General features: G+C 44.3%; 2 protein-coding genes across 3 annotated transcripts; one reads left to right on the top strand and one right to left on the bottom strand.

Annotated features, from left to right (window-relative positions):
* The first annotated feature begins 276 nt into the window (after positions 1 to 276).
* On the top strand, positions 277 to 13,757 carry pou2f3 (POU class 2 homeobox 3). The gene is made up of 13 exons (XM_046410358.1): positions 277 to 435; positions 763 to 819; positions 5,362 to 5,390; positions 6,879 to 6,980; positions 7,940 to 8,045; positions 8,535 to 8,623; positions 9,177 to 9,353; positions 9,684 to 9,825; positions 10,279 to 10,412; positions 11,382 to 11,546; positions 12,421 to 12,463; positions 12,683 to 12,797; positions 13,152 to 13,757. Exons 2-13 carry the CDS (start codon positions 771 to 773, stop codon positions 13,192 to 13,194), a joined length of 1,194 nt encoding a protein of 397 aa, XP_046266314.1. The 5' UTR covers positions 277 to 435; positions 763 to 770; the 3' UTR covers positions 13,195 to 13,757.
* Positions 13,758 to 16,748: 2,991 nt separating this feature from the next.
* slc37a2 (solute carrier family 37 member 2) lies at positions 16,749 to 27,465 on the bottom strand. 2 transcript variants are annotated; one of them, XM_046410347.1, is made up of 18 exons: positions 26,850 to 27,465; positions 24,531 to 24,612; positions 23,835 to 23,925; positions 23,179 to 23,257; positions 22,961 to 23,096; positions 21,284 to 21,360; positions 20,604 to 20,770; positions 20,158 to 20,195; positions 19,934 to 20,044; positions 19,184 to 19,274; positions 19,034 to 19,096; positions 18,831 to 18,916; positions 18,701 to 18,749; positions 18,312 to 18,385; positions 18,123 to 18,201; positions 17,668 to 17,765; positions 17,497 to 17,561; positions 16,749 to 17,042 (listed from the first exon to the last, which is right to left on the bottom strand). In XM_046410347.1, the coding sequence occupies exons 1-18, from the start codon at positions 26,906 to 26,908 to the stop codon at positions 17,027 to 17,029; spliced, it is 1,461 nt and encodes a 486-aa protein (XP_046266303.1). In that variant the 5' UTR covers positions 26,909 to 27,465; the 3' UTR covers positions 16,749 to 17,026. The 2 variants fall into 2 exon arrangements, with proteins under 2 accessions (XP_046266303.1, XP_046266302.1); XM_046410346.1 differs by having other exon boundaries at positions 19,934 to 20,083; positions 26,850 to 27,462.
* Between the last annotated feature and the right edge of the window lie 68 nt (positions 27,466 to 27,533).

Here is a 27,533-nt window from a genome sequence, read left to right as displayed (position 1 = left end):
AAAACAAGCGTGAAAAGGTGTGACAAGAAGCTCCGCTCCCCACATCACCAACACACTCGCTGGGTTATGTCAGGTGGAAGGAACAATAAATCATCTTGTTATCCAAAGCACCCTGAGGATGACTTCTTTCAGCCTTTTTGTATAGACACACACACACACACACACACACACACACACTCATGCTGTAATTTGCAGTAACCCCATTGTTGTTTTATGCAAACAGACTGAAGCTGGATAGGACACACTGAGGCATATGCAAATAAAGCCATCAGGCAGTGCAGGGTGTGCTGCCGAGGTGAGCGTTTCTCCACTTAGGAAAATGCTGATGAGCAGCTGTGGATTTCCAAAAGTTTTTATCCCAACACCAGCTTCACCTTCAATAATCGAGCAGAAAGACGGCAGCTGGAGCAGCCAAAACCTGTTGGTTTGTCCCAGGTGAGTCACTCCTCCTGTGCTGGCTAATTAACGACTTTTAAAAGAACTTTTTTACGAGCTCATTTCACCTGCAGGTTTTAATAAGAGTTTGCATGACGTGTGCTTACTCCATGCGATGACTGTGACGGAGCTTTGTCAGAATATCTGCCTTGCTTATGAATATTATAACTAGTGCTCACGCAGGAGAGCGTGTAGTTTGTGTGCTGGTGTGCAGGGGAGGGCGCATTAGAATAAACTCAAGATCATTTTCCTGGGTGGCCTGAGTGCTTCATTGTCCTGGTTAAAGTTACAATCCTGTAGGAAAATCAGCCATATTTATCATTACAGATATTAAGATGAGCGCAGACACGGTGGAGCAGTCGGAGGTTCAAGCTGAACAGGCAGGTAAGGATGCCTCACCTTCCTCGAGGTCTTCTCAGCAGGACGGCGTGCTGCTGCTTTGTTGTTTATGGTCTTTACATCCGACTGAGCTCACGAGCTAATTCTCTTTATTGCTCCGTCATATTTTGATGTCATTTTTGTGAAGAGTATATAATTGGAAGCTTGCTTTTGTTTTAACGCATAAAGATGATTCCAGTTTGCCAAACATCTTCAGGACATTTTTCATCCCTGACTTTTATAAATTTTAGAGCTCACTGACCTTTTGGTTATCGTTGTTCAGCGATCTTTGGGGTTGTCACTTTCAAAAGTTTTTAGAAACATTTGTGACTTAATTTAAATAAAACCTCACACAGCAGCAGCTCCATCCAACTTCAGTGCATATGGCACATTTTAAACGACAAACTGGTGCTCATTCTGCTTCTGATGGTAAAAAACAAAACCGTGTGAGTGTGAGTGAGTGTGTGTGCCTGTGTGTGTGTGTTGTGGCAGTTAGTTGCTGTACCAGGATGCACCTGAGGCTGTTTGCTGAGAAATTCTGTCTGCCCAGAGGCTGAGGACATCAAGCAGCCACAAAACAAAAACCAGGAACCAGCAGCAGAAAAAAGTGAACTTTTCTTTAGACAATGGCTGCGTGGCAGAAGTGAACAGTTTCATGGAAGCGCTGAACGTCTGAGTCGTCACAATATGCTCATTGTGACTCTTTTTGTCAGTTTAAGATGCACGTGTGTCGGGTGTCACGGCCGTTTGGTTTGTTTTTGTCGTTCTCACTTTTAATCCTGAGATTTTCGTGCAGCTGCCATCGTTAGTGAACCGAAGTCCTGGCTGTCGCTTCATCCTCAGGGACGTTCATATGTTCCTGTGTTCACTCGTGTCCAGCAGCGTCTCTCCGTGGACACAGTCTTGATTTTATTTGTCCAGGGTTTAAGATGTCTGCCTGAGATTTCTGCCTCCCCTTTAATGCGAATGCAGCACAGTGCGTGATAGACAGATAGATAGACAGACAGATAGACAGATAGATAGATAGACAGACAGATAGACAGACAGACAGACAGACAGACAGATAGATAGATAGATAGATAGATACTTTATTGATCCCGAGGGAAATTCAAGCATCCAGTAGCCCATTACAGCAGTGTAGGTTAGTCAAAAGTAAACAAACAAACAACCAAACAAGGCCTAAAAAAATGCGAAAAATAGACTAAACATACTAAATAATCTAACATATGCTACATAAAGTACAACAGAGTGCAGAGAAAGCAGGTCGACCAGATTGACTGTGTGTATAAAACAAGAGACTAAAGAGCCACAGTGTGAACATGTGTAAACAGATTGCTACTCAGAAATGAGTTAGAAAGTGCAGGTTAATTGTGCAAAAACATATAAATTATATAATGTTCATGAAACACAGAAATCACTCGGTTCGTTAAAACTTCTTTCTTTCACAAAACAAACAAAAACACATTTCACTGTTGGAATTGTTCTGAAAGTTGTGACGACATGACAAACACAAGCAAATAAAATCAAACCAGTCTGTGTGGAGAGACACCGTTAGAGAGACGTGAAAGAGAATATGTTTTATGAGGGAACTTTAACTTTTAAACCGCTGAAGTGTTTTGAACAGGAGAGGAAGAACCTGCGGTGTTTGTGTTTTCAGCTGAGCTTCGGGAGGATCTGAACCTTCACCTCCTCACTCTGTGCAGCTCCGCATCCGAGAAATTAAGTGTATATGTGGGGCTAACTGCTGGTGTCTTCTCTCTCAGCGCGTCTTTGGTTGGTGGCTCAGTTTGATGGCGAGTTTACAAAGCGCAGGACTGAGACTGCAAACAACATCAACATCCTGTCTGCTTTGAGTCACCTGAGTGACTTTAATCGAGTGCTGAGCGCAGCTGTAGAAACGTTTTGTGGGCATCATTCAGATGTTTTATGTTCCTCTCAAAACATCTTTTCTTGTTTGTTTCAAATCACTAATCCATTTCTAGGAGACTTTTGTAGGATTTCAATAAGGTGTCTGACGACAAAAAAGCAAATTATCACTCATGTCAGTGAATTCTCATTTTCTGCCCTCCTTTGGTGTGACCTCACAAATGCTCTACTGCATGAATGGAAACACTCCAACATGTTGTGGAAAGCCTCCACAGAAGAGTGGAAGCTGTTAGAGCTGCAGAGCTGTCTGTGTTGGTGTGATGGGCAGGTGTCCCAATACTTTTGTCTGTATAGTGTAGCTTGCGAATGTGAAGCTCAGCATCGCGTCTCTCTAAAACTGTTTCACCAGAAACTGAACACAACCTTTATTAAGGTATGATTTATGGCAGAACCGTTTCAGCTTAAACAGCAGTTTGCCGCCACGATCGTCTGCTGGTGACAAGGAAGTTCAAATAAGAGTCTGAGCTGCAGTCTGCAGTGCGTTTAAACTAGAAAAGTGTGGTCCCTCAGCGCACAAAACAAATCCATCATAATGCTTTAATCGACAAATATGGTTCTATTCTACAAAATCCCATGAAAAGTGTGTTGGTTCACAGACACTTACTGTCTGTGATGTTTCTGATTCCTCCGTTACGAAACAATTATTCAACAAAACTGCTAAAGACACATGAGTGAGCCCCCCGGTGCACCGGCCAACTCGTTCCTTCACTGTAACGTTTCAGTCTCGCCCACGCCGACACAAACACATAACGACCCAGAAGACCTGCTGAACCTCGTCAGAGAACTGAACTGTGTGTTCATGTGGTGTTTTCAAAGTCTGAAGGTGCTGAGAAGCAGATTGACGCTTAGACGGTTGTTCTTGTTGACAGGAAGAAAACACTGGGAACCAGACTTCCTTTAACTACCGGTGCCCTTCGTGTGCGTGTTGTCTCATTTCTTGTTGGTATAAAAGAGAAATGTGTTGTGGTTACAGTCGTCACAGTGTGGACGTGCTGGGATGAAGCCTCTGTGCCTGACTTTATAGCACACAGATGTAACATTCAGCCCTGGAGACTAACTGAACTCAAACAGATTGTTGTGCCAGAGGACTGAGATCACTCGTCAGCTGTTCCCAGATCAGTTTCCAATCATTTTATGTTCACCTTACCTTTCATAACATCAGTTCAGCACCGCTTAATGTGACGCTGCAGGTGCTTCGAACTGACAGGCTGTGTGCAGCCATCGTTTCCAGTGTGTGTGTGTGTTTGTGTGTGGGTGTGTGTGTGTGGGTGTGTGTGCAGACCGAGCTCTAACACAGGCTTCCTGTGCTCCCAGCTCATTTGCATGTCTTGGTCATTTCCATACTGGAAGTTTGGCCCGTGAAGCTGGTTGTGCTGGGGGGCAGTGATGAAGTGGGGTGGTTGAGAGGTGGTGTGTGTGTGTGTGTGTGTGTGTGTGTGTGTGTGTGAGTCTGTGTGTGTGTGTGTGACCCTGTGTGTGTGTGTGTGTGTGTGTGTGTGTGTGTGTGTGAGTCTGTGTGTGTGTGTGTGTGTGTGAGTCTGTGTGTGAGTCTGTGTGTGTGTGTGTGTGACCCTGTGTGTGTGTGTGTGTGTGTGTGTGTGTGTGTGAGTCTGTGTGTGTGTGTGTGTGTGTGTGAGTCTGTGTGTGTGTGTGAGAGAGAGAGAGTGTGTGATTCTGTGTGTGTATGTGTGAGTCTGTGTGTGTGTGGAGGAGTTTATAGTTGTATTTGCATTATATGTTCCCTGCAGTTCACCACCTCTCGCTCTCTCTCCCTCTCTCTCTCTCACACACACACACACACACACACACACACACACACAATCCCAAAGGCCCCATTTGACATTCAAATGATGGGAGCTTATCCAGTACACCTTTGAACTCTCCTGATCTTTCAGCCCTCTGCATGTCATCTCCACACACACACACACAAACACACACACACAAACACACACACACACACTCCACACACACACACTCCACACTGAATGACGCACACTTCAGGAGGAAAACTTCACTTCTTGAAAAGACTTGCTGTGTGTGAACAGTCAGTGCAGTAAATGTACATGCACACAGATTCCTGTTTCCTGATACGAGCCTGTACTGTGGGTAATACTGCATCACACGAGTACATGACAATACACAGAAGTACCCTTTAGGCTCTGCAGTTGGGTGGATTTTTATACTAGTGATTGATATTTACTTCTTTTTGAGTTTCATCGTCTTTGTAACATTGTGTGTTTAACAATTAACCAAAATGATTTATTGTATTAATAATTTTTAATTATCATTGATGTACAACATATTAATGTTTTGGTTTAGGTTTCAGTTTTATATGTTTTAACAGTTTAGCACACAGACTAAAAAAAATGGATCAAATCAAATTAAAAACAAGCTTTATTTTTCTGAGAGTTTTTGGTTCAGTCTGATTTTGTTAAAGTTTGACTCAGTTTGGAGAAAATGTCGTACCTGCAGCTGTAACCCGTTAGAGATTTGGTGATGAAATAATTGTGTAAACACAGAAGTCACACATGTGGCCAACCCTGAACGCTGGCAGACTTCATGTAACTTTTATCGGTCGAACGTGACATTTTAAACATGTGAATCTCTTTCTCTGTCGTTTAGAGCAAAACGGGATCGACTTCAATCGACAGGTGAGTAACTGATTCACCTCAGCATCCGTGACCACAACATGTCTCACATCCACATCGCTGCAGCATCCCGTGTGGCTTTTATCGAAGTCATTTTCCTCTTCATGTAAATAAAACGGCCAGTAAACGCTGGCTGGGAGGGACGTCAAAACTCAGCCGAACCACCAGGATCCTGGATGTTTTTCTGGACGAGAAGACAAAGCCAACGATCTGTCAACACCTTCCGACTTCTGCCTTCCTGCCGCTCAGCTCACAAACAGAGAATTCATTTCAGTAACGTCATGAAGCAGCTGGCCACTGTGGGTTTTCACGAAACAGGAAAAAGAGCATTTGTCAGGGACTATTTTCAGCAGCGGATTGATACACAGCTGGCTTGTGACCCTTCAGTCCAGCAGACTCCTGTTCCCGCTGTGAGCACTTTGGAGTTCAGTTCAGTTTTTCAGCCACCTGAAGTTCTAAGTCTGTCCAGTAAAGATGTTATTCCATTTCATTTCTGTAATGTTCTGACCGCCAAAGTTCCCATCAGGCGTCACTCAAACAGGAGGCACATTTGTCAGGGACTGTTCTATTTTATCTTATTTTATTTAAAACACATTAGGCACTTGGGTGCATATTAACAGCAGCCAGACGGCCTACAGGTGGATCTGCAGGAGGCACATGTCAGTTCAGCTCTTTGTAATGACAATGGAGCTCTGTGGATTAAGCCATTTGAGGACTTGGACAGACAAGACAGCACTTGTTAGTATAATTAATTCAGTGTTGGTTTTGTTTTTTTTTATGAGTTTCACTGATAAGAAACATGTAGATTATCACAAGACTGCCTGTATCTTTTGACAGACTTAATAACGAAGCTCATTTGGAACCGGGAATACAAATATCCCAGAGCCATGCGAATGGTGCTGAACCTTTGCTCAGGACGCAAGGTTCAACTGACTTTTCGACGGCTAACATCCTCGGGACAAACTACTTGCTCTCCCCACAGGTGTCAACAAAGACTGACGTCTCTTTAGAAACTGCTCAAATAGTTTGCAGCTATTTGGGTTCTTCTCCAAACACACTTTTTGGCGTGGGAGGACATTTCTTTCAGTGCTCGTGTTTTGAGGAAGTGACATGGCTTTCAGGGGTTGGGGGTGGTGTGTGCATGTGTGTGTGTGTGTGTGTGGGAGACAGGGAGGTATTTGAATACTGGCTTGCCCAAGGGGAGGGAGAGAGTCTATCAGTCTTTGTATCATGTTTAGTGGCCAAACTGGTCCTGGAGTCGGGGTGTGTGTGTGTGTGTGTGTGTGTGTGTGCATGTGGACTGTATCTACACACACACACACACACACACACACACACTGAAAGTCACGTGCATGTAAACATGAATCCATTTACCCCTGAGATTATGCACACTGTTACCTGTCCTCTCAGGGCTGCCATACTGATCCCTTTAATCACTGAATGTATTATTAATGAACGCGAGGTGATACTGCTGCGGCTGTGCTTTCTCAGATAAAGACTGAGGATATCCACGACTCGCCTCATTCGGGCTCCGCACTGAAGACATGCCACCTGACGCAGAGCTCGCCAATGTCAGGAGGTCAGCTGACTGGGGTAAGGCAGACACTGAGGGACTAACCAAGCTCTCGTCTTTTATATCCACGCATGGTGACTGAGGGTGTGTTTCACAGGGTGCCACACGTGGAACGAGTATTGTGATTTATTCAAGTAAAAGTAGGACGCGCTGAAATTGACTAAAATAAACACAGTTATTTTCAACTGGAACATGCTATTTTTATGTCAGTGTCTCTGTAATTACACAGTAATATTATATACACTAAAATGACTGTGGTCATTTTTGTAATTATTACTTGAAGTGTATTTTGCTAATAATACTCTACTTGAATACTTTAACTTATGTGACCTTTTTGATGCAGGGAATTAAGTACCGTATTTTTATACTGCAGTAAAACTAATTTTACTTAAGTGAAGGCTCTAAATATTTGCTCCTCAACTCTGATCATAATGTTGTCACTGGTTGCGTTGGAGTTAATTACATTACTTTGCTAATGCATCGTATTTTAGGAAATGGTTTCATGCCTTCAGTAGACGTATCTTAAATTTGTATTTAAGGATGGTGCACGAATACATTTATTAACTTCCACTAAAAAACAAAATGCATCTAATCAAGTATCAAAAGCAGGTTACTCAGTACTCAGCACTTAGTGCTTATAGCTGAAACAATTAGATATTAGTTACAACGACTGATGAACCCATTGACAGAAAATTTTTAAGGCTGATTAATCATTGTATTATTTTGTAATCAATATTATTGCGAATGTTAACTGTTTCATGTGAATCAATAGCAGATCATCATGTTTTATCTGAAACAAACGCAAGGGAATAACAAGTACAATATTCACTTCTGACATTTGGTGGCGGAGCAGCAAGCAATATGATTATGCATGCAAAGTACCTTCCAGTTAAAGAGCTTGTGTAAATGTACTTTACGATGCAGACTGTTCACGTACATTCACTTCTAACTCAGTGGGTTTTTTGTGCTTGTGCCCCAGGAGCTCACATCACTGCACACCATGCAGCAGCTGGTCCTGATGCCCCCGTCTCACCTGTCATCTCCCTCCCCCTTCCTGCTCTCCCAGAGCCCCACCAGCCACCAAGGTCTCCAAAACCTCCTCCAGCTGACACGCCGCTCACACACAGCAGAGATCAGGCCTGTCCTGGATAACCAGGGAGGGAGGGCTCATTTGTTTCAGGGGGTTCATTAATTAAGGAACAGTCTGCCATCGTGAAAAGCATACTTATCTCATTGCTTATTAAGAGTTAGATGAGAAATTTGTGCCTTAAATACAGAGTTGGAGTCACAACAGCATCAGACCAGATCTGTTCACAGTGTAAAACACGTTGTGCTTCATGGATTTAATCCTAACACCAACGGGAGGGTAAAAAAAGAAAATGAATGTTGTGATTGCAGCAGGAGGTACCTGCTGGACTGATTTCTCAAACCCCAAATCCCTCCTAAAGCTCACTAACTGACCGGCTGTTGTTCAGTGTGTCCATAAACAGAAATGTAAAAGTGACTGTTTGTTGATGCATGGCGGATTTCCACGCTCGCTAACAGATAATTGATCAAACTGTTTTCCTTTGCAGCCCTTCTGCAGCAGAACCTGCTGTCCCTTCCTAGCCAGAGTCAAACTGGTCTCCTTCAGCACCAGCCTGGACTGGCTCTGACTCCACAGGTAGCCCAAACACAGACCACTTCCTGTCACATTATGTTGGCCTCCGCGGCTGCTGGATGTGTAAATAAGCAACTGTTTGCTAACAAGTTTGGCATCATCTCAAAAAGGTGGTAACAGTGTACACTGCCATCGAGTGGCCAACAAGAAAACATCATTCATTCATTATTCGTGTTCACAGGTTCAATCAGCGCGCAAAATTATACTTTTGGCACAAATGGCGAAAACACTTACTATACCCGCTTTTTATACTATACCAGCTTTTTGGTGCGAGTGCAGCGAGCTCGATGTCGTCAGACAGCATTACTGCTAGTCAGGGTAGAAACAAGTGACACAGAAGTCCAACAGGAAACATAAAGGCTGAGCCAGGAAGTTAATCACCACAACCGTATTTGTGAATTCAAGCTGAGGTTGTCAAAGAGCAAACTGGACATCAGCAGGAAGACAAAATCTGAACATCCAGCTGAGAAAATGTTTAGTCTTGCAGATTTGTTTATTGTGTTTTACTTATTTTACATGAGTGAAGTTTGTTGTCTGTGATGTTCTTCTGATTCAGGCTATGAGTCGCTCTGGTCTGGTAGGACCTTCTATGGAGAACCACATGGACATGTCCCACCTGCAGATGCCCAAACACATGTCGATACCACCACAAGAAGAACCCAGTGACCTGGAAGAGCTGGAACAGTTTGCTAAAGCATTCAAACAAAGACGCATCAAACTGGGCTTCACGCAGGTGATGAAGAAACACTGGAAACGTCTGGTCTCCTTAAGCATTGTTTTCTGCCACAGTTTTGGTCGTTTCACAGGACACATTAGTGTTTTTGTGCTTGTTTTTCTATTGAGCTTCATCACAGCTTGGGTGTTAGCAGCCCTCGTGTCGGTCAGATGTTTCGGTCACTTTTGTTTCTAAAACAGCACTGATTCCTGATCGAACACAAGCATTGAAATTCATCTCGATTTCAGTAGTTTTGACAAAACAAATCAAACTCTGGGATTTGTTTTTGCTTCCATCTTTGTGAGTTAAAGTGTGACGTAGTTCATGTGTTTGTGCGTTTCATCACAGGGAGATGTGGGCCTCGCCATGGGAAAACTGTACGGGAACGACTTCAGCCAGACCACAATCTCTCGCTTCGAGGCTCTCAACCTCAGCTTCAAAAACATGTGCAAGCTCAAACCTCTGCTGGAGAAATGGCTGAGTGATGCAGGTGCAACCCAATGACCAGCAGTTTGTCACAGTACTGCTGATTAGTCTGGCTCCATGTGAAAACAGCAGGAGAACAAGCACAGCAAATGTAGAATTCAAAGAAATTCAGGAAAAGCCATTATTGATGTTAGCACTCACGTTTGTAGTTTTTCTGCTGTGATGTAAAAATGTCCGGGCTGGAAAAGGTCTGTTGTTGACACCTGAGAATGTGGCTGAGGATGGAGGTAGCAACCTGTGATCTGTACATGACAGAAAACCAAAAAACACACATCAGACCAAAACATGCGGTTGTCAGATTAATGAAACCACGGATTTCTGGGTTCAAACCAAACCAAACCAACACAAAACAAAAAAACTCCGTTGGTACTAATTATGCAGCACAAAACCAAAGAGTCAGGGTTTTATTGCAGCTTCAGAAGTGATGCTGAATGTCCACGTTTTGTGTTCACACCAGAGAGCTCACCTTCCGACTCCCTGAACAACCCGGCCTCCCTGCCGCCCCTGATCGAGGGCTACGGACGCAAACGGAAAAAGAGGACGAGCATCGAAACGAACATCAAGCTGACTCTGGAGAAGCGTTTCCTTGACGTGAGTTCAAGGCTGAATCAACATTAAATGACTTTATGGTGATATATGGGATTTCACAGCTCTGCCTTCTAAGTTATAAAAATCATGTGCCTAGAAGAAAAGTTGGTCAAGTAACGATGACGATGCTCAGCGATGAGTATAAAAAGTTTGTTCTGTATTTGTAAATTATTGGAATGTGTTTAGTATAATGCCGCCACACCTGGTCTCCACCTGTGCTACAGACACAAGTAACTCTATCAGGCTACAAATAGTGAGTCATATATAATATAATTATCATCTGTTCATCACTGACAAATAATAATTTAATCCTATATAACTGTAATGTGATTTTAGCATTTTTCGAATTCTGTAACATGTCTGTGAGCATGTTGAACCCACTCATCCCAGCACACCTGCGTCTGTATTTCCATTATATTTAACACCATCATTATAATGTCATTTCCATCAGCCTCAGTCATATTTTGAGTTTAGTGCTAATTGGAAAATGTTAGCATGTTGACACATGCTGACAACAACAGCAGTAAAGATAACCTGTTACATGATCTAACATGATTTTTCCTTGTCATTATGAGCATGTTAGCATAATGATGTTAGCATTCATGTCACAAAGTACCTCTGGGCCCGGACTTAAGTCTTGTTTGCACACATCCCTGTTCCCCTCAGGATTGTTATTAATTATAATAACTTTGTTGATCACTTAACTTTTCCTCTAATGCCATCAGGTTGGCTTAAGGCCAAATACCTGCGAGACTTTCCCATCAGTCTCCACTGTATTCCGTGTTTAGCACTACCTGGCAAAAGATAGCATGCTAGCACACTCATTTTCAAGTAAAGTGTGAGACTTGAGCGTTTTATAATTTCTGAACTGGTTATAAATGTCTTCAGCAACTTTTACTCATTACTTAAAACTAGCCATGGTATAAAGCATTGATTTTTCACAGTTCATTGAATACGTTTTTGGTTTTTTAGAACCCCAAGCCCAACTCCGAGGAGATAACCCTGATCTCAGAGCAGCTGTCCATGGAGAAGGAGGTCGTCAGAGTTTGGTTCTGCAATCGGCGTCAGAAGGAGAAGAGGATCTACTGCCCGGTGGCTAGTCTGTCGGTCAAATCGCACAGCTACAACTCCAGGATGGTTAGCTGTCTAAAACATCGATCTCTTTCATTAGGAAGCATGTAGGATCGTCGTTGTTTGTTGAATTGTGGCGGGTGTTGTTAGGGAGTCGGGATGTTGTTAGCCTAGCTTAGCATGAAGACTGAGAGTAGAGGGACACAGCTAGGCTGACTTTGTGCAAAGTTTAAAAACATATCTTCCAATAGCTCTAAATTTCCTGGTCTCAGATCCTGTTTGTGAGGATCACGGACAGGATCTCACTGCTGAGGGGATGATTCCAGGTGTCTGGTCTGGAGATCTCAGCGTTAAATCGTTGCTTTTTTGCAGATGACGTGATTCTGTTGGCTTCATCAGGACTTGAATTTCAGTGTGTACTGGAGGGATTTGAAGCCATGGTTCTTTGGCAGTAGACAGTGGGTTTCTCTGTTTGAGTTGGAGATGAGTTTTTGCCTTGTTCACCAATTCCAATGAACAGTAGCTTGTAGCTTCGCTAGCTTTCAACACTGCTAATTTAATTTAACACACAAACATGTGGGCTAATGCAGACATTCTCATCTCATTCTTGGAAAGAAAGCAAACAGTCCCAAAATGTTGAATTATATTTCTTTAAGTTAGTCTTAAAGGAGACCATTGGTTTGGTTCAGTAAAAGTTCTCGCACACTCAAGCCATCCTCAGACTTATATATATAATAGATAACCAAAGAGACGTTTAGTTCATGTTTAATTGTTTAGTGTGTGAGAGAGACTGATTGACTGAAACTTTTCCCTTAAACATGACTGATGTCAGAAGATGCACTTCCTGTAGGTTTTATGATACTGTGGCATAAGGACCTTTCTGGTTGTAAAGCTGATATATTTTACAGTCCAAAAGTGAAGTTAGTTTTATCTGTTCCAGGCCTCGGCATCCAGACCCTACAGCCCTCTGGCTTCAGGTGGAGGCAAGTACTGTTTCCTATGTTCAGCTAACGATAATGAGCAACTCCATTATGACTGACACTGTATGTACTGATACGTGTCTGCTCTCGTTAGTGGAAAGAACAAAATACTTTCATCTGTTAATTTACATGTTAATCACAAACACGTTTAGTGTTGTGTGTGATCCATGCCTGTATGGGAGTGTGTGTGTGTTCAATAATGCTCTGATCTTTTCCTTCCAGTTTCATCAAATTCCTCTCCAAACAGTGTGAGCCGTGAAGCTTCCCCCAACGGTCTGTCGACTGTCTCTGCCTCTTTAACGTCTCAGGTCAACCCAGCCTCGTACAACACAGCGGGGTGAGAACTTTATCTCAAACACTCTCAACTTTTCTTCCATACACTTCAAAGACACCAGGACCAAGGATGTGTTCCTTCAGGAGGTGAACAGCTAGTCTGGGTCTGTCCACAGTTCGACAAAATCAGCACACTAGCAGCTCTAAAGCTCGTGTCTTTAATCTGTACTAATACTGGGCTAACAGTGACAACTTGTGTTCTGTAGTGTGTTTTGGCTAGCGTGATACAAAAGACGTGAGCGCAAGAAACTGATGAAGCTTATTTCCCAAAACGTTGGACTGAACTTGCTGAATGAAGAAAAATGTTGTGTCACTTTTATTGCGTCTCAGTGGATAATCCTGCGGTTCTCCCTTTCAGGTCCTGGTACCGCACATGGAATCCTGCTGCATATCATCACTGAGAAACACGAACTGTATCACATGAAGCTTTTGAAGATTGTTTTGTTCGAGAAGGATGTACACTGAAGATGTGGCGCAGTAACGCAATATCCCTGTTTTGTACAGGGTTACAACTACAGGCTAAACCTTAGATGGACCCATAAGACAAAGCAGAAGCACGAGCAGAGGACTGCAACGCACCACAACAGCTGTTAACACTCAGCGTCGGCAGCCTCGAGCTGTTTGATTTGTGTTCAGGTGACTCTTTACTCTGCATATTATCACCTGCAAATATGAAGAATAGACAAAACACGCATGACAGACCCTGGTGGGAATGTTCCAGCCTGTGTGTATGTTTAAGCCTTGGATTTCTAACTGCCAAGACTCAAAAAACCTGTTTGAATGTTGAAGGATTCGGGTCCAGATTCACGAAGCCAGACTGTTCCTTACTGCGGTACGATGATCTTAGATGTTGCTATTTTATGTTTTCATGTTCATATTGTAGATGACGTTGTGTTAGTGAATTCGATGCAGTCGTATATTGTGTGTTGCTAGCCTGTCTAAATACATGCGCAGTCAAAATTAATGAATTTAACAGACCCTTCCTCATAACTGGTGCAAAAAAGTAATTTGATGAACAGAACAGCTTTTGATTTTATTTCTTTAAAGAAGAGACCCATTTTATTAAATCTTGGGGCACGGTGGTGCAGTGGTTAGCACTGTTGCCTCGTAGCAAGAGGGTTCCAGGGTCGAATCCCGGTCTGGGCCCTTCTAAGGTTCAAATCCCGGTCTGGGCCCTTCTAAGGTTCGAATCCCGGTCTGGGCCCTTCTATGTGGAGTTTGCATGTTCTCCCTGTGCCTGCGTGGGTTTTCTCCGGGTTCTCCGGCTTCCTCCCACAATACCAAAAACATGCACATTAGGTTAATTGGCTACTCTACATTGCCCCTAGGTGTGAGTGTGAGAGTGTGTGGTTGTCTGTCTTTGTGTGTTGGCCCTGCGATTGACTGGCGACCAGTCCAGGGTGTACCCCGCCTCTCGCCCGTAGTCAGCTGGGATAGGCTCCAGCTCCCCCGCGACCCTGACGGATAAGCGGTATAGAAAATGGATGGATGGATTATTATTATCATAGCAGATTTGTTCATTTCTTTATCGTTCGAGTACCAGCTGAAGTCTGGGAACATGATGACATTGCAACAGCAAAGACTGACACGATTGGACAGGTTGTAAAAAGACAACTTCTGGACATCACTTTGTTTGGCGGTCAAACCAAAATGACATCAGACGTTACCAACAATCCCTCAGTGCGCAAGAAAATCACAAGGGAAAAGCAGCGCGTTCAAACTGTGAAGGATGGCTGAAGGTTTGTTTACAACCCGTCTGATCCTCAGCTCATGTCTCTTGACCTGTCGGACTCGCCGTGTGTTCCCAGATAAGATCAGCATCACTAGAAAATGACACTCAACACGTAATAACATGTGTTCAAGGCCCTGAACGCATCGTGCTGGCAACCTTAGAACTGCTCTTGCTGTGTTTGTGTTTTAGTCCCTTCCCCCCTCACTGGTTTCAGGTTGGGTGGGGGCGTGTGACGTCACAGATGTCAGAGCACCAATCAGAGTTTAGCACCACTTGAATCAAAACACAGCAGCGATCATTCAGATCACACCCACAGTCCTCATGATTGTATATTGATTAGCTCGTACGAAATAACTAAGAATGTGTTTCTCTGTACTTAAGCCTTGATTTTGTCATTGATTTATAGAAATACGTAAGATTTTCAACCTAATTTTTAGGTGCTTCAAGCAAATGTTTAGTGAAAGTGACCCAGGCTCACTAAAAACATGGACAAAGCTGCACTCCTTCTGTGACACAAAAGCTGATGGAAGCAGTTACGTGGAGTCAGAAAAGGAGAATGAAATGTCCAACCTTCTCAAACCTTCAGTGTCAAATGTTCCACTTCACGTCCACTGAGGCCAACAACCCGGACACGACGGATCAGGCTTATTTTGATTCCCTCAGCTGATTTCTGCCCCCAGTCGGTTATACAGAAGCGCTTACAACAAACGAGGGAAAAGCTGGGGAGCGGCTTCCCCAGCTGGTCATCGTGTGACTCAAACAAGCCACCGGGACTTCAAACTGAACGTGAAACTGAAAAATAAGCACTCATTCTCTTAAAATTAAAGTCCAAAGCCTGCCTGCTCTCACACCTGTTCAGAATCTGGCCCTGGCTCTGCATAGACGCTGACCCGACGGGCCCGAGTCCAGACCCGCTTCAGGAAGTCTCCTGTCTGCGTTAGGCTTCCTGGATTGTTGAACCTGGTTGCAGTCTGGCAGTTTGGGTACGAGTTACATCACGGGCTGGAGTGTGTTTTCAGTGACGTCATGACTCAGCAGCGTGACTCAGCGTCACAGCTTACAGAGTGAATTACGTCAGCTTTGTTCCTACCTGCAAAGGCCATCTGGGTGAGGGAGAAGGTGGGAGATCCTGATGTATTTTTGAAGTTAGTCTGTTGCTCAATATTTTTAAATCTCCCTGTCCTGCCTGAATTGGCTCCTATTGAAAATGTGAAATTTAAATGTAAAAATGTGATTTCCTAAAACAGCTGGCCTTTCACACAGTCCAGCGGGCCTTAAAGGCAGCAGGTCGGTGCATGAGGAACTGCTGAGGAACAGCTGACAGACTGTGGCTCGCCGCTTGCTTTAACAGATACCAGGTTTCAGATACACGACAACACATGCCAGTTTTGCTGTTTTCATGGGATTAGTTGAAAGAGATTTTCCCTTTAATGGGGACAATGTTGACCTCTGCAGGTTTAAACCAGAGCTTCTGCTGGGGCTTCTGCTTAGTTTGTCTTGTATTTCCTGTTCATAAAGCCGCCTGGTCTTGAATACTCATTTGTTTGCCTGTTTGGTGTCCTTTTAAAAAAGAAAAAAAGAAAGTCTGAGTGTCTGTTGTGTGTTTTGTTTCATTTGTTTTGTGGTGGTCCAAAACCTGGAGCTGAGTAAGCCGTCCATCAAATAAAACCAACCACTATAATCATGATATATAAAAGTACAGCAGGTATTTTTTAAAATAAGCAGTATGTGGAAAAAGTGCCATATGATCCTCTTAGTCTCTTCTTAGATTTCATTTGCTGTCATTACACAAAGGACGGTCGTGATTTTTAACGATGCAAAGTGTAAAATCTGATTTTCGCTTCTGTGCTCACAGCCACCGAACAGACAGAACAGAACTACGTGGTGTCACACTCGATTTTAACCCTCCACATCTGCTTTTTAAAGTGTTTTTAGCCTCCTCTGCAGCACAGACTCACTTCCACAGGTGCTGTCCAACATGTTGGCCTGCTCATCTCTTTATCGAAGGCACAAAGACAAAACTGAGCCGGACAGGAAGCGACTGTCGGCCTGCACTCAGTCATCACACATCTACACACTTTAACGGTTACACATCACCTGAAATAACACGACGGGCAACAGCAAACTAGACTGCAAGTGTCACCAAACGATCCAAAAGACTGAACTATTACTGACCTGAGGGATGCGGTAACTAAGGAGACAGAAGACAAAATTAAGAAAATGCACAGTATAAACACTTTAATGATAAAAGAATATTAAAACAAGCTAGTGTGGGTAGATTAGTCATAAAAAAGCTTTGTTTCTATAAAGGCATATTTGTCTCTGTCTCACAATAAGACGAAGGCTCTGATCGGCAGTTTACTGCCTTCAGTGTTCCACTGATGGTTTCGTTCCCCTTCGGCCCAAACGCCAAGACGTCGTCGGCAGAACGCTGAGGTCAGATTCGGCATTTGTTCCCTCTTTTGTTTGTTTGTTTGGATCCCAGTTTGATCGCTTGCACTTCAGATTTCTTTGAACCTGAAATAAAAAAAATGTCACACTCGGCTTGAGAATAACAAACAAAGCAATCAAACACGACAGCCCTGATTATCATGTCAAGTAACAGAAATTATCAAATTCTTTCTTACAAATAATCATTCTTACATTTCAGTTTCCATACAAATTAAACGAATGAGATGCAGACTTGCTGGTAAGCAGAGTCAGGCTAAACTTCCTCCCCAAGTTCCAAAATGTTGAACTATTCCTTTAGACTGAGAGCCTATCAAAGCTCAGAGTGTCACAAAGTGTTTCTCTGATGGCAAATTAAGGGCAAAAATTAAGACAAAAGACCATGTGGGGTTTTTACTGCATGTTTGTATTGTTTTTAAATGTGTGGGTCAAAAACTGTTAAAAACAGGTTTTTAATCTCAAAGGAAAAATAAACATAAATAAATAAAGTGAGAGTGTTTCTCTCCCCTGCTGGTCTCCTCACCCTCTGATTCGGGGGACACGTCCACACCAACCCTGAGCTTCCTTATAAACAAGCCTGGACAAAAACTGAAGAGAAAAGAAAGTGAAAGGTCAGCGAGCTGTTATAAAACATCATGACCAGTCATGAAAACCCAGACAGCAAAGAGAGCGCGTATAAAGTGTTGTTTCTGACCAGGCAGGCTAAGACGTCGGCGGAGATGAGCATGTAGAAGACGTTGTTCCAGCCGGTGGGAGAGATCAAACCGGCCAACAGGGGACCCAAAGCAGCTCCTACAGAAACCACATCAACACACTGAAACCTGCCCGTGTGGCACGCAGCACTTCACACCTAACAGCCGAACACCTTCAGATGCATTTAGTGCTCAGCTCCAAACGTTTAGCACAGACAACTGATGGCTTAGCTTAAACATCACTGCCATTTCACAGTATTCATTTGTCACATCTCCTTTTTCAGCAAGCATTTCCTTATTTTCTTTATTTTAGCTCCCTTTTCTTGAGGGAACTAAAACCCACCACAAAGCTGAGGGGAACAGCAGATTTGGTGACGTCATGAGAGCAGCTTTAAAATCCTAATATAAAAATAAAAACACGAAGCGGAAGACGCTGGATGGGACACTCCGTACGTACCGATGGAACCCGTCCCGTCTATAATAGCTGTGACCGTTGACAAAGCCCTGGAGTTCCCTCGCAGGCTCTCATGTGTTCCCTGTGGTCACAAAGACATCACAACAGCATCATGAGTGTGCGTGACTTGCTGAGGCTTCAGAATCGCAGGGACATCAAACAACGAGCTTCCCGTGATGCTTCAGCTCTTACCAGGTCTGCAGACACAGCAGTAGTGATGAGGGCGTAAGGTCCATTCACCAGGCCTCCACACAACAGCAGCATGCCTGCAGATGGAGAGAAAACCAGACTTCAAACGAAGTCTCTGACACGGCCCAGCGATAAGACAACTTTCACGTTGACGATCGGCTCATTTTGAACTGGAAACCGGACCGCTCGGCTTTCGGTTCACATGGCGAAGCACCGACGGACACAGCAACAAACGGGAGGACACGCTGGGTCCCACACTGGGACGGGGTGGGATCACGGTGGACAGTCAAATAAACGTTAAGCAGACTGGCACAACAACCAAACACTCTGCTGGGCAAAACCAAAGTGCCACTAGAACTACAAAGCTAAGGAACACAGTAAAGAAGTCTTACCGACTGTGGTCCCCAGGCTCCTTTGTCCAACGTAATTGTAGAGGAAAAGCTGGAACGGGACAGTCACAAAAAGGGGGTTAATTTAGGGTTAAACACCGCCTGATTTAGCGAGAAGCTGCAGGACGCTCACCATGGGGGCAGCAACAAGCAGCATGACGCAGCAGGTCGTCGCCCTCCCACCGGTGTAGTCGGACACGAGGCCCGCCATGATGCCTCCTGCAGACACAAAGCACAGCCAGTCAGGGCAAGTTTTAAAAAACGCAAAAACCTGAAATTCAATTCAACTGTAAGTTATCAAGTCATGTGACTGATCAGTCACTGCTCAAAGCTTACCCACGATTCCACCCACATCAAACAGCGTCGACATGTCTCCTGCCTCTTTGGCCTCAAAATGTGCTGCAAGTGAAACACAAAACCATCACTACAAGATGTGAATCTGTATTACACGCGTGACGTCATCCCCGCATGGGCGCAAATACCAACCAATGTTTGAGATGTAGAGAGGAAGCCAGTACAGGAAGGTGTAGCTGACCAGCTTGGCGAACAGCAGACAGAGAGAGAACTCCACCACCCCCTGTGTGAGACACCGAGCACCGTGAAACCACAGGAGGAAACTGTCATCAGCACAAACAGATGAACAAAAACCTGTCCAGCCCCACAGGGTGACCTGACAGGAAGCTGAGTATCATATCAAACGTTTTCAACGCCCTGACAGTAGCTTCAGTGCTGATACGAAAGCAGTTTCCATTGTCGCTCAATATGGGATCTAAAAAATTTAATATGTAAAAATATCTTCTCTCTTGGGGATTTTTGGCTTTGTTTTGTATTAATCTCCCAGCTGAAGCTATGGGGCCACCTGACTGCTGCCTCTAGTGGTACAAAGTAGTATTACAAGATAAGGGTGGGCTGGGCGAGCTGGTTTATATTTATTTATCTATTTAGAATGTTTTAAACTAAAATATCCCACAAACGGCACAATACTTAAAGTTACTGTGTGTGTGTTTCTATGTGACTTTAGCATCTTTCAAATAGTTTTCACTGCTTAAATTCTTGCCTGTAGGAAAATTAAAATAATGCAGATGCAGAGTCATTCCCGAGATCACCACCAGAGGCCACCAGAGTACTGTATTTTCAAGTCCTGCACCTCATTGTTCAGTATATAACACACATCAATATTTTCAGAATAAACTGTGTCCAATTAATCAAACTAGAAACTGCATGGCTTCCACTCACAGGTATACAGAGAGCCCCACAGAAACTGATGGCCTCCGTGTGCTCCGCTATAACCTCCACGGACTCAGTGGCGATGGCGCCGTTCACGATTCTGTCACTATGGGACGAGGTCTGCAAGAGAGGATCTGTCTCACTGCTCTCCTGATCACTCTGGAAGACAGACAAGCATGAGTTCAAGCGCTCTTGTTGTGGATGAATTAGGGAGGGTTCCTGTTCTAACTCACATGGTGCTGAGGAGGAGTGCAGTTGACGTCTTCAGGTTCTGGATAAGAGAGAGGAAAAGACGGGACTCAGAAATGTTCTTCAGGAGCAAAAGGCAGAATTCAGGGCGGACAAAAGACGATGGGATACAACATGTGAATATGACTACGACAGCTAGAGTTCAAGTCAAATCGGTTTCACTGTGTTTATGCATCTATCAGATGCTTTCTCTTGCCACTCGTTGGTCCTCATCCTGTTCTCCGCTGGCACTAAAACTCCACTGCCTGCCTTGTATTGTGTCGTGTCATTTACTGACGCCTGGAGCCGACACTGAATGCGCCATGCAAAGTTTTAAGCAGTCAGGAAACAGTAGCTGAAATGTGCTGATCAGTTGAGTGAATGTGAAAAAAAATGCTCTGCGTGTGTGTTTGTGTGTGTGTGTGTGTTTCCCTGACGAACTGAAACTGACTTTCAACCAGAAAGAAGAAGCACAGGATCCCAGTGGAGGCGATGATGAGTCCAGGGACGATGAAGGACATTCCCCAGGCCTGGGAGACGAAGGCTCCTGCGATGAGGGAGCCCAAGATGTTTCCCACTGAGGTGTGGGAGTTCCACACGCCCATGATGAACCCACGCCTGATGATCAAAACACAAGCACACAGAGGCCCTGAGTGCTTCCTCTCACTGCTGCTTCCAAAAACCAGTAGTTTGGGTAACTTTTGAAACTATTTTGAACGTGTAAACAGTTTGGACTTTCATACTGAGCAGTTTCATGTAAACACAGATTTTACATTAACCAGCTAATCAAGTGCACACAAACATGTCTGATTTCCTGTTCCATGGCTGTAAACCCACTGAGACGGCCGTGATACTGTTGTTTACAAAATCAATCGTTCTGATGTTTGTCTGGCCGATGTGCTCGTAGCTCTGCTTCGACCAGGCCTTCAGCTTCCACACGTTTAAAAGGGAATTTAGATTTACGATGTGGACTTGGTGCTTGTGGTCTGAGGCAAATCAAAGCACATCGTGTTGTCTCACTGGGCTGTCAAAACGTGATGTTACTGTGAAAGTCAGCCAGCCGCAAAAAGAGGCATCTAAAACTGCCTCGTCAGCGGGACGACGCCTGCTCGCACATGCCGCAGTACTCACTTCCCCTTCCCAAACCAGTTGCCGACACAAGCCACCACTGCCGGCCAACCGGTGGTCTGCGCCAGCCCGTTCATGACCTGCAGAGTGAAGCAAACAGAAGGAGAAAGCAGCCCGTTAACAGTGATTCTTAACATTCCCACACCAAACCAGGATAAGCCCAGGCACACAGCTGCAGTCATATGATGCAGCTGTGAGTCATGTGACGTGTGTGAGTAAAGCCTGACTAAGTCACCATGAGATCTCTACAGGTTTGAAAGGACGACCTGATAAATGAGGTGATGAACTGAGCCGCCGAGCTCACGGTGATCACACCCGCAATAATCAGCGTTTTCTTCACAGCTGTTTCAGTCTTTTTCAGGCTCCAGATGTTGTATTTTTTTTCTTACTGACTTACAAGCTATTTGTAAAACTAACGAGTGCGAGTCTGACTTTCTATCACTTACAGCATGAGTAACATTTCTAATTATAGCTTCCCTATGGATGTGAGTTTGCCTGCAGGGTCATGTGACGGAGAGCAGCTCATCTGACACTTCAGCGCTAAAAAACAGCTTCGCATTCATGAGCGAACTGCATTTCCTTATTCCTCCAACCGCTCGCGTGCCGTTCAGGCACACGTTTGGATCAGACGAGTGCAGTTTTTACAAAATATCCAAAGTTAAGACAAAAGAAGGCCATCACAATCGGATGCGCCGCATAAATAATGTGTGCCACTAGACAAACCGTCAGCAGCTTATCGTTTGTGAAGAAAAAAAAGACCAAACGTCTTCTGGTTTCAGCTTCAAAACTAAGATTATCTGCTGCTTTCTCTGCTTCACACTGTTATGAACTGAATATTTGGGGGTTTTGGACATCAGATGAAGGGCAGCTTTCACAATGGATGTTAAACAGGAAAATAATTGTTAGCTGCAGCCTGAACGCACAGGAGGATGAGGAGCTGCATTCCCATCACGAAGCCACAGACGCAACACGGGTTGATTTTCAGAGCTGAAGTGCAGTTATTGCCGTCACACAGGGACTTTCTGTAAAACTGAAGTGAAACAAAACTCGTCTGATGAGTCCTCTACTCGCACCGGGTGCTGGGCGTGCACCGGGGGTGACATTCATTTCCTTTAGAGTCAGGCGACCAATGAAACCTGAGCGGTGATGAGTCAGCAGTACGCAGCTCGTCTGATGTCTGCGCGTCCTTCTTCCTCGCCGTTTGCAGTAGTTCTCCTTATCGCTGAGCTTCCCAGTTTCTGCGCGCGGTTTGAAGGTTCGACCAGGTTCAAAACGCAGACAAAAGTGCCGCTCAACAGAAAGTCAAACGACAGGATGTAAAGGCGCCGTCACTCCCACACAAGGCAACAGTTTGTTTTCTTTTAAAATGTGAAACGAGCTCTGCACACAAACATCACTTTGTCTTCTGAGGGCTTTGGTGAGTTGGAGTTATTTGGTGAAGCCCTTCGGTGCAGCGTCTCAGTCACTGGATATGGTCAGCTTTTGTAGACTTTGTGGAAACGTGATAGAACCAAAACCAATCTTCAGGTTTCATGGCCAGAAGCTGCTGATGTGTCAGGCTTCTTGACAAAACGTGTCTCAGTGACACCTGAGAGCTGTGACAGATCAGAGCATCCCGTCCACAGCTGGACTTCTGTGGGACAGAACAAAGCACATTTCTCTGCAGCGTCGCGTCCTTACCTGGATGAAGGCGTAGTACCACAACGTGTGGATGTTCCAGAAGAAGCCGAGGCCGAACAAACACGTGAACAATCCACTCAACAGCATCCCCACGCTCAGGTAGTACCGGAGAGGCAGGCGCTCGCCAAAGATCCCACTGCAGACACGCCAAGTCATCACAGCTCAGTACAACACACACACACACTCCGTTATATCTGTGAGCAACAGCACATACACACCTGATAAACATGCCGATAGCGTAGGCAACCAGGAAGGAGTTATCCAAGACCCCGAACAGCGTCTGGTAGTTGTCCTCGTCTGGAGGGACAACACACATGGACGTATTAGCTTCTTCCACATCATCTCTTATGATTCTGGATGTCTGTCCCCACTTATTGACGAGGAGCATCAACACGATCAACACGACCACCCGTGTGTGAACTGAACTCGGGTTGTGTGTTCTCACTTCAGCACGTTATACTGTGTGCTTTTCTGCAGATCTAATCAAATCCAATTAAAAAACAATCCAAAACGCAGTTGGTTCAGGACGTTGAAACTGGAAGGCAGGTACTTCAGTCTACTCCATCTGTCTGCCATAATGTGGCCGTGTGTGTGTGTGTGTGTGTGTGTGTGTGTGGTTTAAAGAAATTACTTATGCAACAAACTAGAAAAACAAGCTCAGCAGTAATACTGAACTGAAAAGGCCTGAGGCAAACTGCCAGCACAGCTCACGAGTTCCGGCTGACATTAAGCAGCTGACAGATGAAATTATGTTATTTATATTTGCGACATTAAAACTCTGATGACCAAGAAATCCCTGACAAAAGTAAACACATATCAGCCATTATGTTCTCACGAGTGCAGCGTCTGAGCTGAGTTGCAGTAAAGGACTCACCAAAGGGAGCCCAGTCGCACCAAGTTGCATTGTTGGTTATGTTAAGGTCGGCTGGCTGGACGACGGCGGAACAGTTCCTGTGGAGCTGACTCTGAGGATGGCAGAGCAGAGCACGCAAAGTTCAGATGTACACGGCTGCAGGAAGTCGTGCGTGCAGAGATGTCAATGAAAATGCGTCGTCTTTCTTGAGAACGCTGCTGTCAACAAACTGTAGCCTTAAAAGACCATCACACTGTGGCATCCGCACGCTTCTAAAGCAGTTAATAACTTCAATCCAAACAATCAAATGCTTCTCCAACATCTCGAACAAGCACTTACGGCCGTGGATGGGGAGTATTTCACATGAACGCTTTAATAATGTGCAAAACGTGTGTTTTTGAAGGCGATATGTGAACACGTCTGCATCATCCTCATGTGTCAAGCAGGTGATTCATCCTTTTACATGTTTAGCAGAGCCTGATGAACCTCCCCAAGTGTTATTACTAATGATTTTGATAAAATTATGTAAAGCAATGTTTGCTTACTGCTGACTCCGTCTGCTTTAAAATACATCTGCTAAGATAAGAATAAGAAACACGCTCGTGCTTTTATCCGTTCATTTCTCTCCTTTCTCGGCATCTTCTCGAAGGCAGCATCTGACCCACCACCCACAGAAAGCCCGTAAAGAGCAGGAAGTCGCTGATTTGTCTCAGTCACCTTGACGATGCTGATGGGTTTCCGTGACAGATGGTAGGCCGTGTAGAAGAGGAAGGTGAGGAACAGAATGAAACTGCGGTACCTGCAAAAGACAGATTGAAACGACGTGATGGCAAACAACATTAGAAGTGAGGACAGCAAAGAGAAACATGGACGTCCGTTCAACACGTTTGTTAAACTTTAAGGGACACAAACACACTCAACATGAACGCCTGTTGTCACAAAACAAGGGCTTTTATATGAATAAAAACGACTAAATCTTTTCAAGTTCAAAACTTTCCACTGACGCAGGAATGTGTTCGCGTTCACGCTGCGCCGCGTCAGAGGCTGGACGACAATAATCTGTTCATGTAAACCAAAACTAGTCAAAAAACAAGTCGTTTGATTCAGCACGTGTGTGTGTGTGTGTGATAACGTCTCAGCAATGCTAATAACCCGTTAAAACACAACATCATAACAAGAACACCACAAGCAGGAACACGACCCAGTAAATGTACTTAACTCGTGCAATTTTAAGGTACCTGTGCTTTACTTGAGTATTTCCATTTTATTATTACTACTTTATACTCCTACTGCACTACATTTATCACACACCAGATACAGATAATTTATGTTTATGAGTTGTTTTCACTTCCAACAAGGAGACATTTACCCTCCAAATTCCTTAGTTGACTTAATTTAAGCCACAGGGAAAAACAAATATCCATATGTCACACGAAACCCCCAAATATTAGAGAAAAAGCTGTATTTACACTTTTCATCATCATCTCGTGACCTCTCGGTTAGGAACACCAGACTGCACTACAGTATACTGATCGTACAAGTACACGTTAAGTATACATTAAGCATGTAGATAAAGTGAAGCAGTTTGAACTAACTCCCCTACAAGCAGGTACAAACAGAAGCATGTAAATGTTACTTACACACTGATGCTCAATAACTTATCAGCCACAGGGGCCGTTTTTTAAAACGCTCACTGATTTTCCTCGTTCGGCACAATACTCGTGTACTTTTACCTTAAAGTATTTTGAATGCAGCACTTTAACTAATACTACTAATGCTAGCATTTTTACAGTGTTTCAATTCGACTTTCACTTCATAACGGATGTAAACGCTTCCTCCACTGCTGTACGGCCGCGTGCAAAGGAAACCACAGCAGGAGTCGTAGCAGAGTTGTTGTGTTTGTTTGCACGAGCTTGTACAGGTGTGGCTCACAGCCAGGTAGGTGTGTGTTTATGGAACACCTGAGTTCAGCCACTCCACAGTGTCGACCTTCTGAAGCTCTTCATTATGCTTTGTTTATCACACACACACCAGAAACATGGCAGGACGCTGCGAGGAGGCATTTCAATTAACACAAACCATTCGTTAGGCTGCTCAGATGGCTGTCAACTGTTCTGCGGCAGAAACACACACAGAAATAAGACTGAATGTGTGTGAACGGGACAGAAAATGCTTTTACATGAAATCATCGCCATCAGTAGAGCTGAAACAGTGAATTCATCTGCCAATCGGTTGATTTACATTGTTCTGAAACTACTGTGATAAGTGATTAATGTTCTAATAAACCAACTGATTAAGCATTACACTGAGGAAATGACAATTACATGATAATAACAATGATTATCTGTTGAAACCCTTGCTTAGACTATCTCTTATGATACTATCTTATTATTCAGATTCAATGTATCACTGTGGTTCCACGATTAGTCAAAATAATAATAATTTTAAAGAAGAACGTTTTTAAATGTTTATATTTATATTTTTATTTATATTTTATATTTTAGTTTATATTCACTTTAATATCTAATCACATTATGTTTTATCCTGGTGGGAATGAACTGTAATACTGAACTGCTGGACCATCAGATTGCTGTAACAAAGTGAACGAATATCCCACACGTTTATTTAAATAAAGTGCCCCTTGTGTTGGCACATTCCTGAAACGCAGGATTTGTGTACGACCCTATCGATTAGATAAAAGTCAATGTGTGTCGATAAGAAAGGACGCTCTTAAAGTGCCAGTTTTTTGAACGGAGTTTGGCGTGGCTCTCGACCCTCCCTGCAGAAAGCCCCGCGAGCAACAAGCAGTGCTGACGAGTCTGTAAAATGCAGGAGGATACAGAAAATATGTGAGGACACAACAGAGCCAGGAGGAGAACGAGCCCCCCGTACGAATTAATCGACGTGGCTCGGACAATCATTTACAACAGGGAGATAAGTGGACACACATATAGACCCGCAAGCTGCTCTCCTTCGACCCCATTAAGTGGCTGCGAGTGTGGAGAACAATGGGAATGGACGGCGGGGCGAGCTTACCAACCATCCCGGGAAAAGGACGTGATCAGCCGTATGCCGGGAGCCAGGGACGACTTCATGGTCGACGAAAACTCAGTAAAAACTCGCCAGAGAAACACTCAGAGCCTGTTCCCACGCATGTCCCCGCAGCACTGATATCGGACAGTAAAGGCACTACAGGAATGTCCCAGGCTAACTTATTACGGTTGTATAACAGCAGACGAGTCGTAGCAGGAAAAAACCCGAACCAGCGTCCGGTCTTCACAGCCGGTGAGCTGAAGCCACAGCCTCAGAGTAAACGTTAGCTGCTGAACGAACAGAAGGGAGACCGAGCAGCCTCCTGTCGGGAGATCCGGTCCGTCAGCATCCAGCAGTTCTCCATACTGTGCGGCTGAGTTTATATGCAGGCAGCCCGCCTCTGCGAAGCACGTCTAAAAACAAGCCGTTATTATTAGCTGCCTAAACGTGTTATTCCATGAGATTTTCCACACGGAGCCTCCATGCGGACACGTGACAGCCCCCCTTCTGACGTCACCCCCCCTCTGACATCACACCCCGTTCGATTAACCTGATGAGAAGTAAGAACTTCGGTTACTTGCTGCTTATTTGCAGTCTTCCGGGTTTGTCTGGTGCGAACAGGACGAGCAGCTACGTTTTCACTGCCTCGCATAGTTCTGGTTAATTTGAGCTGTGAGACTGACAGCA

This window comes from Scatophagus argus, chromosome 14 (assembly GCF_020382885.2).
Source record: "Scatophagus argus isolate fScaArg1 chromosome 14, fScaArg1.pri, whole genome shotgun sequence".
In the NCBI taxonomy this organism is placed as follows: Eukaryota; Metazoa; Chordata; class Actinopteri; family Scatophagidae; genus Scatophagus; species Scatophagus argus.
The sequence above is the reverse complement of the archived record's forward strand: the minus strand, read 5'-3'. Positions and strand labels throughout refer to the sequence as shown.